Genomic DNA, 17,766 nt, shown 5'->3' with positions numbered 1-17,766 from the left:
TAATTTTTTTCTTCAGCACCAAGAGTTAAAAAATAAACATTTGTCAAAAACTATTAAATAGTGTTTCAAACTCCAGTAGGGTTCAGTCACTTCTCATTAGGCAAGTCTGTCTTTTCAGGTGGATTGAACATGGGATTCAGCAAAGGATTGAGTTGCTCTAGGTCATTGTTCATCTGTTATGATTTTGTTCTAGATTTTTGTGAAATTTATTCCAGGGTTATTCATCTGTGGCTAAAAACACTGCACTTGATTGTCCTGGGCCTCTCTTTGGCCCATATACTTTCTGTTCCTTTGTGCTCCAAACCATCAACTTTTCTGTTTAGTTGGTTGTGGTTTGGCTGATCCCACAAAGGTTTTTACCACCATATGATGGCTTTTGAAATTTTGACTCTGATCCCATGCACCACAATATAGTTTTTCACTAGTCCTTCCCTCTAGTGCCACAGTTTGGTAAATGTTTGATTTTTATAATGGGCACTAGTACCAGGTACGAGACTTATTTCAGAGGTTCAGGGAAGTTTTATGGTTCAATGTCTAGGGCATCAGACTTGGAGTCAGGAGGTTTGGGTTCTGTCATCAGCTCTTTCACTGTCTCACTGTGACCTTGTGCAAGTCAGTTTACTTTTCCATATTTCAGATTTTACAGCTGTAAAATGGAGAAAAATGATAGTTATCTACCTTTGTAAAGTGCGTTGAGATCTGTGGATGAAAGATGCTATGTATTGGTATTTAAACAAAAATAAACTTTTGTGAAAGTATAAATATTATCTTCCTCTCTGGTTCCATGTAGTACTTTAGTTTTAAGTTAACCACTTCTGCCAGCTTGAAATATGATTATATTTACTGTTTAGGCTGCTTACAAGGGTTTCCCTTTTGTAGTAGCTTTTTAACTAAATATTCCAGCAAAGTTTGTCTGTTTTTCCCTTTGCAGCAGAAAAATATCTCTCCCCTTGAAAGTCTGTTGTCATCACCAGTTCGGCTCTGCTTCTTTGTTAAATTCAAATTAAGGCAAGATTAATTTAAATACAGAAGATTTCTTTCCCTTCTATTTGTGGTAGCAGAGACCTCCGCAGCTCTCCATAGCTAGCCTTAAAACCCTCTCTTCCATAGATACTTATCAGAGAAATAGTAGTACAGGGACTGAATTGAAGAAAAAGCTAAATGTAATTATCATAAGCTCTAATCACAAACTAAACTCTGCCCACTTCAGGCCCCAAAGCAAGATGCCACTTACATCAGGTTGTTCATATCTTCATAATGTGTTTCTCTCTCTTTCTTGCATGCTTTGCATGCATTTATGTCAGTTGATCGTTGTCTTTGTTTCATGTTCTTTGACCAGCAATAAAGTAGTTAATTTGCATTTTAACACTGGTATAATTAACTTTAGAATCAACACAACTGAGGTAAAATGGGACAGCTCACGCCTCTCAGAGCTGCTATTTCAGGCTGCTTGCAGACTCTAGTATATATCACTAGTTTGATTACACCTGGTTCAAAGACTTAGCTTTCATTTAAAAAACATATTAAAACTACAGAGGAAAAGAAGGCAATATCCAGAAAAAATACTGACTTACTAAGCTGCCACAAGCCAGCCCATTTTGATCTCTGCATTTTTATATAAAAGAACAAATGTAATGTTCTTATTATTTTAATTGGTTTATAAAATGAAATTGCTGCTCACATAGGTTCACTTTTGCGACCTGTGAATTTGTTTCTGGAAGCCCTGGGTGTTTGACAATACCACTTTGTTATATTGCATAATGACTACAGAATTCAACATTTCTATTTACACAGCAGCAAAGTGGACATTCTGTTTGTTTCTCCTCAGTATTTCCAGATACCCATTTAAATTAATAGAAACAATGATTTTGATTGTAGTGATTTTAGAATCACTCTGTGTATAATCGTCATCATTTCTTGACAGGAAGTGGAAATGTTAAGTAACTCTAAAGTTATGAAGGAACTAACTGAGGAGCAGCAGAATTTACAGAAAGAACTTGAATCTTTGCAAACTGAGCATGCTCAAAGAATGGAAGAATTCTATGTTGAGCAGAGAGACTTGGAGAAAAAACTGGAACAGGTGATGAAGCAAAAGTGTACCTGTGACTCCAATTTAGAAAAGGACAAAGAAGCTGAGTATGCAGCACAGGTAAGGAAAAAAACACTGCTTGAAATCTGTCTTGTGTTTTGTCTAGCACCACCTACTTAATTATGAAATTGCCAAATAGAGTTAATTGTACTAGGCTGTTGGCAGTTCAGCTCTTAAACTTTACTATGAAGAGTGTGTTACCTGTACCACTGCCAGCTTTCATCTTCTTTGGTCTTTCCTCTCTTGTTCACCTAATGGCAGCACACCTCACCATGCCTGCTGACCAGAGTTGAAGGGGACATAGGGTCCAGAAACTCTTTATCCTTCAGCATCTCTCCTTAGAGGTTATGCAGTTCTCTTCTTTTTGGGGATGCCTGCATTAAATTACCCATACCACAGTAATTTAATAAAAACAAGAATTTTTAAAAATGAGGAGAAAATGCAATTAAAACAAAAATGGTTTGCTTAATACATTTAGATTTGCACTTGTAAACTAAACAAAATAAAATATTCTTCTTTTAGTTGTAGAGGAAAAAAAGAATACTTATATTTTTTGGAAGCAACCACTTCTCTGGCCACACTTTGGTTAGACTGACAGCTTCCCTTGGTGTCAGAGTCCACTATAGGATTAGGTGAGGCTACCTCTACTTTTCATCGAAGCATTTGATTAAGAGTCCTATTGGAGAGGAAGGCCATAGTCTGGGTTCTTCATCCCATGATGTCTCCCGATTCGTTACCTCTGGAAGTTCCCCCAGCTTTCCTGTCTCCAACGCTGCTATGTCAAAAGCTGTGGTGACTTTCACTTCTTTAGACTAAATAACTTTTAAGCTATATCATTGTTCTTTTCTATAGGAGCTAGTGTCTGTCATCCTGCTGGATACATCAGGCAGCGTGGAGTCTGACTCTTTTAAATATTTTGTTTATTAATTTTGCTTGCCATGAAACTTTCATTATTTCAGGTCTCAGATCCTCTGTCATAGAGATCTAGTCATCCTAATTATTTAAAAACAAATTCTAAAACCCAAAGTCGATAAATTTTGTGGTCAACTTGTCAATAAAATTATATTATACTTCCCTTACTATACTAAAACTACTACAAGATGAAAAGCAGCCACTGGCTGAATGAAGAAGTATTTGATTTAGGATGGGTAATCCTTTCTGTTGAGCTTAATTTCATGACATTCTGCTCAGTAGGATTCCTAAACTCTGCTGTCAGAAATAATCTTTTCTGTGTGTAGTCCAATTACTAAACATCTGGTACAAGCCCCATTACTGCAGCGTATTCTGATTTATGAAGATAATTGTGTTCAGTGTGTTTTTTGTATAGTGTACATTCTTTGGAGGGCACAAATAGTAAATTATTCTCCAAAGGGTTTTTTAAAAAGTTAGATTTATGAGGCTAAACACATTTTTCACGTAAACTCCCAATTGTTTAGCTGTGTGGTTCAATGGGACAGTACAGCTCATTCAAGCGTTCTTGTCTAATTATTTCTATGTTACTAGCAATTGATTTTGGCCATACCCATCAGCATCAGTCACAGACACATCTGAGTGAAATATAATTCTTCTGAACAGTGATTTCTTCATAGGCTGGATGTAGCATTCCAGAGATCCTCAGTTCACTGTTTCTATCATAGAAAGCATCTGCAGGCTCTGCTCTCTACCTCTGAGAGCTTTAAATTGTGAGAAATACCCTTCTGCTGGGAAACCAAGAGAAAGCAGAATTCAGAGCTTACCTGGATCATTGTTCTTCCTTCTAGACCAGCCTGAGGGTGTTGTGGGTGGAAGTCCCTTCTTCCTGGCTCCCTCAGTGAGTATAGCAAAATGGTCTAGTCTAATCTGCCATTTTACCACACTTGCCACCAGTTCCCTACAAAGTACGGTGGAGTAGTTTAGCCAGTATCACTAGCCTGCCAGTGGATCCTTCCAAATGGCTGGAATCCTGCAAGAAAGTGAAATCAGAGGCTCTCTTCCTGGCTCCTGCACTGCATACATCACAGTGGCATTATGCATATTATTTCATTGCACCTGTTACCTGCTCTCCACAAAAGCACAGTAGTAGAGTCAAGGAGTCCATGCTAACAGCCTGCCACTTTCAAAGGACCATGTAATTGGCCTTGATCATGAAGAAAGAGGTCAGTACTAAAGGAGAAAGTGCCACAAATGGTTCTAAATGGCATGGTTCTAAATTCAAAGCAGCTGGGTCATCTGTGCCTGTCATACTTCAGAACAATTAGAAAATGCTTACGCCTGTGTCAGTGCCCAGCTCATAGACTCATAGATATTAAGGTCAGAAGGGAAAATTATGATCATCTAGTCTGACCTCCTGTGCAATGCAGGCCACTGAATCTCACCCACCCACTCCTGCAATAAACCTCTCACCTATGTCTGAGCTATTGAAGTCCTCAAATCATGGTTTAAAGACTTCACAGTGCAGAGAATCCTCCAGCAAGTGATCCATGCCCCACGCTGCAGAGGAAGGCGAAAAACCCTCAGGGCCTCTTCCAATCTGCCCTGGAGGAAAATTCCTTCCCAACCCCAAATATGGCAATCAGCTGAACCTTGAGCATGTGGGCAAGATTCACCAGCCAGATACCCATGAAAGAATTCTCTGTAGTAACTCAGATCCCACCCCATCTAACATTCCATCACAGGCCATTGGGCCTATTTACCATGAATAGTTAAAGATCAATTAATTGCCAAAATCATGTTATCCCATTGTACCATCTCCTCCATAAACTTACCGAGTTTAATCTTGAAGTTCTCCAGATTTCATAAGGCCCTTTTGTTAGAGATAAATTATTGGATTATCTATATACATGAGTCAGATAGGGAGCAGGAGTATAACTGTCATCACTGCTTAAAGTACCCTTCTGATCAAGCTGGCCGAGCTCCCTCAAAAAAAGCCAACAACATCAGCAGGCTTCTCCAGTTCCCACTTCTGTCCTAAAAAGAGTTTTGTGGAAGGAGAGGAATGGAGGGGAGGAAAAATCTAGACTAAGACACCTGAATCCATGATCATTCCTTTGGGGGGGAAAGGAGTTTGAATGTAAGAGACACTCTAAACAAAACCCAAAGCAATGTTATATTTATATTACAGTTCTATAGTAAATGGCTTCAATGTCTGATTAATTTCTCTCATTTCTGCTCTTTGTTTTTACTGCATTAGGCTTAATGTCTCTTTTCAAAAATGCGTCCATATCTGCTGTCCCCACCACCTTCTTAAAAAAAGAATGGGGAGACTCAGGGATAAATTAGTTCAGTTCAGTCTTGGGAGATATTTCTTTATCTTCTTTCACATCACCCATTGTACATGGAACACTATTCCTTAGCAGAATGGGGGTGGGGGAGGCCTTCAAAGGTCACCAATTACTAAGTCTTTGGAAAATTGAAAAGAACGCAAAAATGTCATGTTTTTGTCAAAATGTTCCAACCAGCTCTAACAGATTACCTCCTCAAGCTATCAGTTCAACAAAATCTTCATCAGTGTCATTGCCAGAAATGAACAAAGAATTCTATGAGAGAACTTGTAGCTTGGCATTACTGTATCATTTGCATAACTGGTCATCAGGTTCTTCAGTTTACCTTCAATATTAAGTAATGCAATATACTGAACATATTGAATTGACTGTTAAGGAGAGAAGTGTGTGCGTGCTCATGGCGACCAAGTTAACTGGGGGTATGAGTTTCCAGCATGGTAGACATGTGACATTGAAATGAAAGTATATAATCCCAAGAGTATAGTGTATGCACTAATCAGTTTGCCAAGAATGATTTGGTATTATTGGGGTCATTGTCTTTGCAACAATAGGTGACTTCATGTAGCAAATTAATTTAAATTCTCTATCACTCTAGTGAGTTTGAACTGTAACTATGAATGTCTTGGCTTTGGGGTATTTTACATTATATTTTTCACTTAGCATGGCTTTCTTTGTGAAGTAAGCACACTGATTTTATATTATTCAAAATATTTGTGCTATATGTATGCTCATGTTTTAACTTATACATTTTTATGTAGGTAATTTAAATAGTCATCTTCTCTTTAGTTTGCACAGTTCTCTTTGGTTTGAACTAAAGGTAATCATAGCTGACCATACCATCATGTCTTATTCTGGTGACATCCTTAGTTATAGAGGCACATTAAAATTAATGCTTACGGAATAAAGTAGCATTTTGTCAGGCAAGACAATTAAATGGAGAGAACAAAAACAATGGGATACAATATGGGATATGAAAAGCATCTGGTACTGACCACTGGCAGAGACTTAATATCTGATTACATGTACTAATGATATGATGTGGTATGACAGTTCATATACTAATATGAAAACATATCTAAATATACACAATGTGGGGATCTACTTGTATTGTACCAGGGTGGGTATGCATGTATAGTACTACATTGTTGCCAATAGTGTACTAGTACATGGCATCTTTTTGAAAAAGATTCTTTATTTTAAAAAAGTCTTTGTGACCTGATCTGAGACACATTGTTCATCTGAAATATTTTTATCTGATACTTACAACATTAATCAGCTGGTTCATTAAATGAATACCTGGCCTTTACAAATATATATGTAAAAATTGCTCTCTCCTTTCTTTTTAATTATTTGTGCAGTTGGCAGAACTGAGACAGAGACTGGATCATGCAGAGGCAGATAGACAAGAGCTCCAAGATGAACTGAGACAAGAACGAGAAGCAAGAGAAAAGTTAGAGATGATGATTAAGGAATTGAAGCTTCAGATTTTGAAATCTTCAAAGAATGGAAAAGGAAAATAGAAGTTGGTAGCGGGAAACTCAGTTGTACCCTTCAACCCCGGTTTTTTGTAGTTGAATTGTGCGCAATTTATCTGTATGATAAGACAAGGTATTTCTAGTTCCCAAACTGAAAACCAAGGTGATGATATATATCTTGATATACATTTTTAGATTTTCTTAACTAATGAAAATCTGCATTTATTTGTACTGGTGTTTTTTCTCAGACAGCTATTAACAATATGAAACCTTTTGTTTAAGAACAGTCAGTTTCTGCCTATATTTCTAATGCAGTCTTGAGGACTCTGCACCTTTTGAAAGCAGCATTGTATGTTTAAAATATACTGTGGTCATTTTTATTTTGCTATCTATTGGATATCCAGTTATAGAAATGTATTTTTTTTAATTATGATTTTTTCTAAACTTAAAATAGAAAAGCAGAATTTAGGTTACAGTAAGGAATTCAGTGACAATAAGGGCAGCTTTTCATTTGTAAATTAATGCTGCATGTTTACATGTTGATAAAAGGAGATTTGACCATCAGAAATATAATAGCCAGAGGTTTTTTTCCATAATTTCATCTGTAAGAATTTTCAAACTGTTGTTTTTAATAGTTGCTATTAAATGTCCATTATCAAGATGAAAGAATTTCAAAATCTAAGTTGTGGTATTCTGTTGGCATTTTGGAGGATGACAACATTATGCATTTCAGTGTGAAAAGGAACAACTGAAATGGAATCCTGTGTATTTTAAAGTTTAAAAATCTCCTTCCCTCTGCTCCCATCCCATCCCATCTCTCTCTCTCTCTTTCTCTCTCCCCCCCCATCCTTTTCAGGTAACAACTATTGAAGAAAGTCTTTAAAAAAAATTGGGGGCTGTATTGTAGAAACCCTGAACATTTGGATTATTAACATTGTTTTGAAAATATTAATGCTCTGGAGAATAACAATTGTTATCATTCATATATGTTAGTTACTTTGATATCCAAAAGTCTCTCTTCTCTACAGATTTCTTTTGGTATGTAGAAACAGGCCTTATTGACATTTAGGTAATTAGTAAAAAGTTTTAAAAAAAATCAAATTTTGAGCTATGACACTTTGAAAGTCATTTTGATACTTTGTGTGGTTAAATAACATGGCAAATATTACCATAATCTTCAAAAATACTGCATGTTCAACCCATAATATTTAAAAATGGATAGAAGTACAGAATCCCTATATTGGTATACTTGACATTAATGTTGAAAAATCCTGGTCACAAAGGATTGGATTTAGAATCCCTTATTATTAGAATCCTGACATATTAAATGCATTATTACAAAATTGGGTGAAAGAATACAGTCTTTTACTTCTTTCCAAAAAATTTGAAGGATCTCTAGTGACAGACTTTAGTTGTTGTTGATTAGAAATACTTTTAGTAGTTCCGTGTTCCATAATCTGAGTCCACTGTTAACTGAAATAGTTTTGCTATAGTTTTGTGTCTTTGTTGTTCTCTCCACAGTTAAATTAGTGTTAGATAAAATCATGAGTAAAAATGTCTGCTTCCATTTTTGTTCTGAATTAGCTAAAATTAAAAACTTTGCATGCATTTTAATTTTTTCACAAATGTAGCAAATATTGTACAAAGAAAGATTAAGTTGGCATATGTGCCATATACTGCTTGTTCAAGTTTGGAGAGATAAAATTAAGAATATGTGTTTTAGAATTTTAATAAATTCTTAATGTCCCATCTACACTGAGGATTAAAGCAGGTTAAATGAAGCAATTTGAAACATCGTGTCCCTTGCTATTATGGATTACAGAGCACAAAATTTTCACTCTGGCATCTTGGGATCATTCTTTTAAAAATAGGTATACCTATCTACTCTGGGCAAGCCAAACTATTTAAAGGGGACTATAGGGTGGAGACAAAAGTGCCTGATTGCTCCTTATATGCTTTTGTATTCAAAGTCATGTCTATTTGCTTTAAAGACCCCCCCCCAAAAAAAGTCTTACTACTATATACATAGTCAATACAGCTATGAGAGAGTGAGCTGTGTTCTAGTCTAGTTTACATACCAAAAAAACTGCTGACCACATTCCAACTGCAAAATCCTTATTATTAGATGTTGGAGCCTGAAAGAACACAGCTTGGCTCTCCGGTCTCAGGCTGTGAGTGCTAGTTAACAGCTGGGAAAAATACCCTGTTTTCTGGTAAACTGAAAATGTTTGATCTGAATGTCATTGAGGCAGTAAAGAATCCCATTATGCCATTTCTACTTACTTTTCAGAGTGTATCTTGCACTTCAAACCATGTTGGCTCACATAGTTTAATCATCAGTGTAGATAGGACCTAAAGGGGTTGTTTAATATTCTTATACTATCTGATTTACCACAGTATTTCATGTATTGTTGAATGGGTAGAGTCCTCACTGGATAATTACAGTAGTAGTAGTATATCAATTTTCACTTTTAGACTCTTGTCCACACTAGGTGATTTCTGCAAAATTTCCCATTGTTGTTGCCACTATTTCAACTTACCAGTCGTAACAACCGTGGGAGTCCAGTGCTACTGTAGACAGGGCTCCATGGATCTGCCAGTGTTGTAATCACATGCTATCTAACTCTGTTCAAAACCCGTCTAAATGATACAGTGTTTAAAATGCTAGTGGCTACAATCTATACTAGTATTCCCATTACTGGAACCAGAGGTGGAGCTGTGGTAAATTTTAGCAAAACAATTCCCATTGCAGATATGGCCTCTTAATTATAAAATAATTGGCTCAAAATGCCACTTAAAATTGATTAAAATCTTTTAAAAGGTAACTTTGTAAATATACCATTTAATTCTAAAATTACAATAAGTTTTAAATTACTGTAATCCTCCTACATTGAGTAAAGAAATAACCATTTTAGGTTCTTTGCATAACACAATTCCACATGTGTAGACTTAATTTTATACAGATTTTAGGTAATAAAATATATACAAATGTGCCATAGGTTTTGTGTCCATAGTAATAGAAAGATAGTTTTCTAGTAAACTGTAAATACTGTATAAGTTCTAGAATAAATAGTTTTATGTTGAGCTGTTTTACTGACTTAGAGTAGTTATGAAAAATTGCTTATTTGACAATGTATGCAGAGACTTGGAATGCCCATTTAGAGAGACTGCTGGCAAAAGTTAATCTGTCAATATGAACTTGGTTTCTTAATCTTATGATGCTCATTTTATATATTAATAGTGAAATTTGTTTTGATTCTAGTTTCTGTATGTTGGTCTTTTACACAGGAAGTTTGTTTTCCAGATTTTCCTAATATTAATTTTTTAGAAAAAGACTAAAATATTCTTAATTTTAAAAGTTTCATTAATGAACACTTAGAAGCAAAGTTGCCTAGAGCACTTTTGGAAGAAAATAATTAGTATTCAACATAAATACCTAGTTTATTAATATACATTTTAATTTAAAGGAAAACTTTCATATATTAGGTGCACTCGACTCTGCAAGAGAAATGTAATGACTTTAGAAGAGTAGTAAATCTTTTGTAATGTTGGAAGCTGTAAAATCACCCAGATTCACAAATGCAATCATTTAACACTAGATAAAGAGAGGTTAGCAAAATCTTGACATTAATTCAAAGAAGCTTTGCTTTAGTTTTTGTTATCCTTTAACTTTAGTATCTGGCTAAATATAGTAGTTGTTTTACATTCTTGAAGTAATTTTATTCTATATTTAATATATTAATAGCTTAGGTGTAAAATTATTTGTATATAGTAAAGGTAAAATGCAGTTAGTGAAGTAGGCAAAGTTAGAGGGCGTATAAAGCTACTGGTATGTTGGCCTGTCAGGCACTGCACAGGCCCACCTTTTGGAAGTCACGAACAACTTTTTATTCATACATTCTTGGTTTTAGTTTGAAAAAAGCATTAAATTAAATTTGAAAAATTAATTTTTCAATTAACTATAATGATGGGATAAGAAATTTTAGAAACATTTTTGTAGGATTAGTTGTAAAGTTGGCCTTGAAATACTTTCATAGTCAGCTTCCTAAAATTTACTTCTTGTTAGTAGGGTATATATTTTGACTAGTCAGTAAAAATATTGACTTTGTATTTTTTCCCCTGCACTTAATCCATGTAATTAATCCACATGACAGAACTTTTTATAGTATGGTAAAGTTAACAAAATACTTAAGTACACCTACCTGTAATTCTGTGCTTGCAGTGGTTAAGTAATTTTATCTAAGCTGTCAACAGTAAAATATCTTAGTACAAAAAGCTGCAGATTTCAGTAATGTTACATTTGTTTGTTGCATTTGTAGTATGAGAGGCAGTTACACATTTTCCTTACTGGAATGTTGGTTCTAGTATTTTATATTGGTTACATTTCTCCTTAAGTTCAAAAGGACAGTCAGTTTTCTGCCTAGTAGCCACTTTTGTGAAAGTAAAAGTCACCAACTTACCAACTGCATGGTACATTTAATGATATGTCTCCATTATTATTAAGGATAGAATTTTTGTTTTCTGCTGAGTTACTGTTCTAGTTGGAAAACGCTTGAAAAATTGGTGGGTTGAGACATTTCTTCATCAAGCACAGCAGATCAAAAGGTTTTAAAAAGAAAGCAAAACACTTGAAAATCAGCTAAATGTAATAAAAATCTATAAAATATTTTTCTTCAAATGTAGATACCTCACTTGAAAACAAGGAAAGCACAGTTGTACTGTATTTAAAATAATTCTAGGAAATATAAAAGTTTGTCTAAAAATGTTTTGCTGCAGTTATGTTGCCTTCCAGGGTTATAAGGTCTGTGATTGACCAAATCTATTTTTGTGTTTTCATGCTCACTATTGGAAGTATTTATTGATGCTGACATGGCAGTATAATTAATCTTTCAATTACAAAGAATAACTGATAAAACATTGTAGAATATATCTCTAATTAAGGCAACAAGTGGAATAACTATTCTGAAATTAGTAAAAAGCCTGAGATAAAATGATCAGTGCATTCAACAATTTTTAATTTTCTGCCAATGATGTACAGTTTTATGGTTAGCATTGCTGTGGTTGCATTACATGACATGCAAAGCTGTCCTCTACCTCACGTGAGATTAACCAATATTTTATATGGTTTTAGTAAAACAAGATGCATCTATCTGGTCACTTAGTTTACAAATTTTGAATTATATTTATTGAAACATGACATACTGTGCTCTTAGCTTATACCTCAATTGTATTTTGTGCTGTTTTCCATTTTCATGCCTTGTAAATATTCTGTATAGATTGTGCATTCAAATACAAATAAAGAACTGTACTGTCAAAACACTTGTTTTCATGGTATTTATTTACAATGCTGTGTGAACTTAACCTTTGTGGAAGGCCTTTCTGAGTATTACAGTTCTACACAGGACACTGGAACATTCATGGCTTGTTTTCAAAAAACACCTAACCTTCCTGCTACAAAATACGTAGGTTGGGGGGTGGGGGTGGGTAATGCTAGGGCTGAAATCCAGGTCCCCATTAAAAGAATAGCAAAATTCCCATTGACTATAGTAGGACCAGGATTCCAAAAACTTTTGCATTCCTAAAACTTGTAGGTCCACTTTTCCGTAACTGTCGCTGCCCTTAGCATCAGTACATTACTTGGGAATTATGGAACCAAGATTCTATATACCTGGAAATACTGGTATTTGTATTTATGTAAATGAAACCTCCTTTGTGTGCTTGGCAGATTCTCTCAGGAAAACAGGCCTTTCCCCTATCTAGCTACTGTAAAAATACAGTATAGTCTCTCTTTGGGAAAGTGAAAACACCAGAAAAATTGTTTTAAAAGAAAATTCCACCCCTTTCTTTGCAGCCTGAAAGTGCATAAGGTAAGCACATGTCACCATATGAAATATGTTGGTGACAATGGAATTTAAAATCACAGTTGGCATTTCTGAATCTTCTGATGCTGGGGAGCCATTATGCTGAGTAATTATTTATATCCCTGTTAATGTGGGAGTTGTAGATCAATTTTCAAAATGCTTTAAAAATAAAAATGTGTAAATCCTTTCTATTTTAAAACCACTATTAAAATTATTTTTAATTTCAAGATCATGTCTGATTATAATTGTCAAGGTTCCTCCACCACTCTGAACTTTAGGATACAGATGTGGGGACCTGCATGAAAACCTCCTAAGCTTACTTTTACCAGCTTAGGTTAAAACTTCCCCAAGGTACAAATTAATTTTATCCTTTGTCCTTGGAATAACCACTGCCACCACCAAACTCTAACTGGGTTTACTGGGAAACGTAGTTTGGACAAGTCTTACCCCCCAAAATCCTCCCAACCCTTGCACCCCACTTCCTGGGAAAGGTTTGGTAAAAATCCTCACCAATTTGCATAGGTGACCACAGACCCAAACCCTTGGATCTGAGAACAATGAAAAAGCATTCAGTTTTCTTACAAGAAGACTTTTAATAGATATAGAAGTAAAGGAATCACCCCTGTAAAATCGGGATGGTAGATACCTTACAGGGTAATTAGATTCAAACCATAGAGAATCCCTCTAGGCAAAACCTTAAGTGACAAAAAAGACACACAGACAGAAATAGTCATTCTATTCAGCACAATGCTTTTCTCAGCCATTTAAAGAAATCATAATCTAACGCATACCTAGCTAGATTACTTACTAAAAGTTCTAAAACTCCATTCCTGGTCTATCCCCAGCAAAAGCAGCATATAGACAGACCCAGACCCTTTGTTTCTCTCCCTCCTCCCAGCTTTTGAAAGTATCTTGTCTCCTCATTGGTCATTTTGGTCAGGTGCCAGCGAGCTTACCTTTAGCTTCTTAACCCTTTACAGGTGAGAGGATTTTTCCTCTGGCCAGGAGGGATTTTAAAGGGGTTTACCCTTCCCTTTATATTTATGACAATAATCTAACATGTTTTCATAAATCAGTGTCCTGAATGTCATTTTTCTGTCCCCAACCATCAGAAAGCTCAAATACCGGTAGTAAACTTTAACATGTTGGGACCTGTTCCTGCAAATCCTCTGTGCCAAGTTCTCCTATTAAAGCGGAACGTATTCCTATTGTAACATTTAGGGCCTGATTCACAGCCTGTTGAAATCAGTGGGACTCTTTCTGTTGACTTTAATGGACTTTGGGTCAGGCCTTTTTATATACTCCTGCAGTGACTAAGTTTAAAACAAAGATTCTAGTAAAATGATTTTACTTTTTTTTTTTTTAGTTTAAATAAAAATTGTGTGTTTTCAGTTGACAAACTGGAGAATTTCTAGGTGATTTTTCTCTCTTGCCGAGGAAATGTTAAAATATTTATGCTGTATATTATTTTTGTTCTTGTGAGAGGAAAAATGTCTTGTGATTATGGGACTGGACTAGATCTTGGCAGATCTTGGTTCTGCTCTTGACCATCACAAAATTTTAGTGTGGTTGTGGGCAAGTCTCTTAATTTTTGATTGTAAAACAGGGGTGCTTTCTTATCTCACAGGGATAAAATCATTAAGGTTTGTCAGGAACTCTGACATCAGAGTAGAAAAAGTGAATCAGTAGCTGTAATTAGATTAATGCAACCAACAGAGTAAACCTGCTCGCACATACAGCTTTGTGGTTTTGCATCTTGTGAGCAGTCAATATACCTGTTGCATGCTTTTTCTAGGTGTCCAGATTAATCAGCAGTCATTAATTCTGAAAAGTTTTAGGAAAATTACATGGAGAAACAATCCAGGAGTGAATCGCTTGAATGATTTAAAAATTCAGACTGCCATCAAAACTGATACAAATATGTTAAACTAATTGCAACTAGAAAAGGAGTACTTGTGGCACCTTAGAGACTAACCAATTTATTTGAGCATAAGCTTTCGTGAGCTACAGCTCACTTCATCGGATCACTTGTCAGAGCAAACACTGAATGCTGATCCAGGGAGCTCTCCTAAATAATAAGGCATAAAGTTTAGAAGCTTTAAAGCATTTACGCTATTGTTGCCTAAGTAATAAATATTGACATTAATGGCAGCTGCTTTTAAGTTGGCAAATTCATTTACTTTTTAATATTAAAATTACTTATTCACTCATGTCAGTCAAAATATTGTCCTGAAGAATATATATTAAATGCACTATGACAGATCATTCTTTGTTGTTTGTGGTTTGTTGTTTTATTGATTCTGGTGTCACAATCTTGGTACAAGAATCTGGGTGTTGCTCTGACCATGACAAGATATTGAAACTTTAAACAGATTTTTCAAAGATGCCTAAGGTATTTGAACACCTTATTCCTGTTAAAATTAATGGGAAATGGACATCTGTATTCTCTGGCAGATTTGAACATTTGTGTTATTGTTTTTGTGCTGTGTGCAAGAGGTATTTGCCCTAGCCACCATGCAAAAATGTGAATGGTTGCCCTGTTTGAGATTAAATGTATAGCCAAAATGTAGGGAAATGCTTCTTGCTTTGTGTTGAAAAACCCAAATACACTCAGAATTTCTTAGGACAATGTACGTTGGTATGATATAGGGCATTTGTTTGGTTTTTAAACTCCAAAGCCAGTCAACCTTCAACCAAGTCAATTTTCATCAATGTTTCAATAGTAATGCTCAGTATGTTTCTGTTGTATTCCTTGGTTAATTATGAGCTCAAATAATATCTTGACATTTCCATAGATGTTAGAGATGCTCTCCGGTTAAAAACACATTTTTAAAAGGTGAATTTCCTTACCTGTATTACTAATAGCAACTTAGTACTATGCTGTGGCTGCCCTTGAGCAGTTGCAGAGTGATTTGGGGAGGGAGCTCAGGGCAGTTTTTCCCACACCCATGCAGGAAGTAATTAGAATATGGACACAGTATTTTTTGGAGCAGTATGTCTTTTGGCTAGCCAATGTATCTTCCTTTGAAGGAATGTTTTGCAGGATTGCATGGAATTTTCCTGCTTCCATGTCCCTTTGCATGGCTTTCTCCACGTAAGAGATCATTCTGTCCTCTGAAAGGACTCCTGTTATCTTGCATCATGCCCTTCTATCAGTGGAAATAAATGAAGGGATGTTAATAGCTGCAGAAGATTGTCTTGTCAAAAGCTTTAGAGAGCTGCATATGGTAAACTGCCGCTGCTTCTCATAAAAGCAGATTTGTGCTCCATGCAATAAGGGACCATGTTACAGCTCTGGAATAGTATCTGACCTGGGTTCTACCCTGGCTGTGCCAATGACTTGCTATGTGACTGTGGGCAAGTCACTTCACCTCTCTGTGACTCTTTTCCCTCCCATCCTTTGTCTGTCTTTGTCTAATTAGATTGTAAATTCTTCCGAGATGGACTGTCTCTTACTATGCATTTATACAGTGCCTAGCACAATGAGACACAGATCTCAGCTGGGGACTCTAGGTCATAATACACATAATAAAGTGTTTCAATGCCAGAGCCTTATCTATGTGAAAGCTACTTAAAAACGGGAAGTATGTTATCCTTTCTTTATGATCTAAAAAGAAATTAGAAGCATATCCTATCGAAAATGTCTTTGGCATCTCCTACCTTTTAACACACTTTAGGAGAATTTAAAGACAGCCCGGGGAAACTAAATAGGAAAGGCAAAAACCAGGAGAAATTAATCCTGTTAGCTATTGAGTCAGAAACTGGTGTTGGTCACTGAAGCTTCCACATTGCCAGCCCTTCTCAGCAAGGTGACCACTAGCAACAGTAGTCTCAGAAATGGCAGCTACTCATACCAGGAAGACTCTAGTATATAGGAAGGCTACATATAAACGAAGGACCTTATCCTGCAAATATTTACTAACGTGCAGTTACTGTCATGAGTACTCATGGGACTACTCACTGAAGCTTTTGCAGGATCAGGGTATAAAGCTGTATTTTTTTATTGTCTGCAATTCTGGGCTGCTTATCTCCTAATGTGACTTTCCATTTTTTAGAGTTCACCCACTTTCATAACAGATCAAGGCAACCTATGCATGTTTTAATAGAAGTCTATAGTTTTCAGGTTAATTTTCCTGTAGTTTCACAAGTCCCATCTAATAAAGAGACCACCACCACAGAAGGATTTGTTTTAGAAGGTGTGTTCTTCTTGTGCTCTGACTCCTTGGACTACAATTTTTTCCCCAAATCCTTAATTTTTTATGAAATCTACAACAAATTCTGGACAGCATACAAACAAGAATTCATACTTAGCCATGTCAAACCAAACAACGCAGGAATCCATATGCAACAGCGTTGTTAATTTAAACATACCACAAAAATATGTATTTTTACTAAGTCCCCCCTGCTTTGAGCAGGGGGTTGGACTAGATGACCTTCTGGGGTCCCTTCCAACCCTGATATTCTATGATTCTATGATTCATTCTGAACCTTATATTATTGTTTATATAGTACCCACAATGTGCTAGCAGCTGCTTTACAGACAAAGGCCCTGACCCAGTGAGCTTTAAATCTAAATAACATACAAAGAGGAGCTGGGATGCAATAAAAAGTAAAGTGATTGACAGGGGAAGCTTAGCATGTGTCTTGTTAGTTCTTGTGCTTTTGCGTAGTTTATTTGCTGAGATGTAAGGCTAAAAGAACTTTTAGAAAAAGACTTGAAGTTCTAATATTTTTCAAAGCTGAAAAATAACTATGTCTGACAGGGAAAACATTTCATTTTAATTCTGTCTGAAACAATTATTAAATTCATGTTTTCTCTCTGTTCGTACTTATTTCTAAGATTTGAAAAATGAAGATTTTGGAGGTGAAATTCTTGTTAGAAATTGACTAGTTCATCTCTTTTTAAAGCCACGGGGCATGACTTCTCACAGGCTTGCAAACACTTTAACAAACTATGTGCCAAGGAAGACCTGCTCCAAACAATCTGAATTCATTAGATTTCTCCACTGGAATGACAGCCCATGGCTGCTATTTATTATCAGTATCTAAATGGTAGGGATCAGCTCCCAATGCTTTCCTTT

At 35.8% G+C, this 17,766-nt stretch overlaps 1 protein-coding gene across 3 annotated transcripts in view; it reads left to right on the top strand.

Moving 5' to 3' along the window:
* Positions 1-12,141, top strand: part of SKIL (SKI like proto-oncogene) — a 34,628-nt gene extending 22,487 nt beyond the window's left edge. For all 3 annotated transcript variants that reach the window (XM_043521673.1, XM_043521675.1, XM_043521674.1), the window contains 2 exons: positions 1,925-2,149; positions 6,708-12,141. In XM_043521673.1, the coding sequence (XP_043377608.1) occupies positions 1,925-2,149; positions 6,708-6,869 (387 nt within the window). In that variant the 3' untranslated portion in view covers positions 6,870-12,141. The remainder of the gene's footprint in view (positions 1-1,924; positions 2,150-6,707) is intronic.
* Positions 12,142-17,766: the final 5,625 nt, after the last annotated feature.

Source organism: Chelonia mydas, chromosome 9 (assembly GCF_015237465.2).
Source record: "Chelonia mydas isolate rCheMyd1 chromosome 9, rCheMyd1.pri.v2, whole genome shotgun sequence".
NCBI lineage: Eukaryota > Metazoa > Chordata > Testudines > Cheloniidae > Chelonia > Chelonia mydas.
The sequence above is the reverse complement of the archived record's forward strand: the minus strand, read 5'-3'. Positions and strand labels throughout refer to the sequence as shown.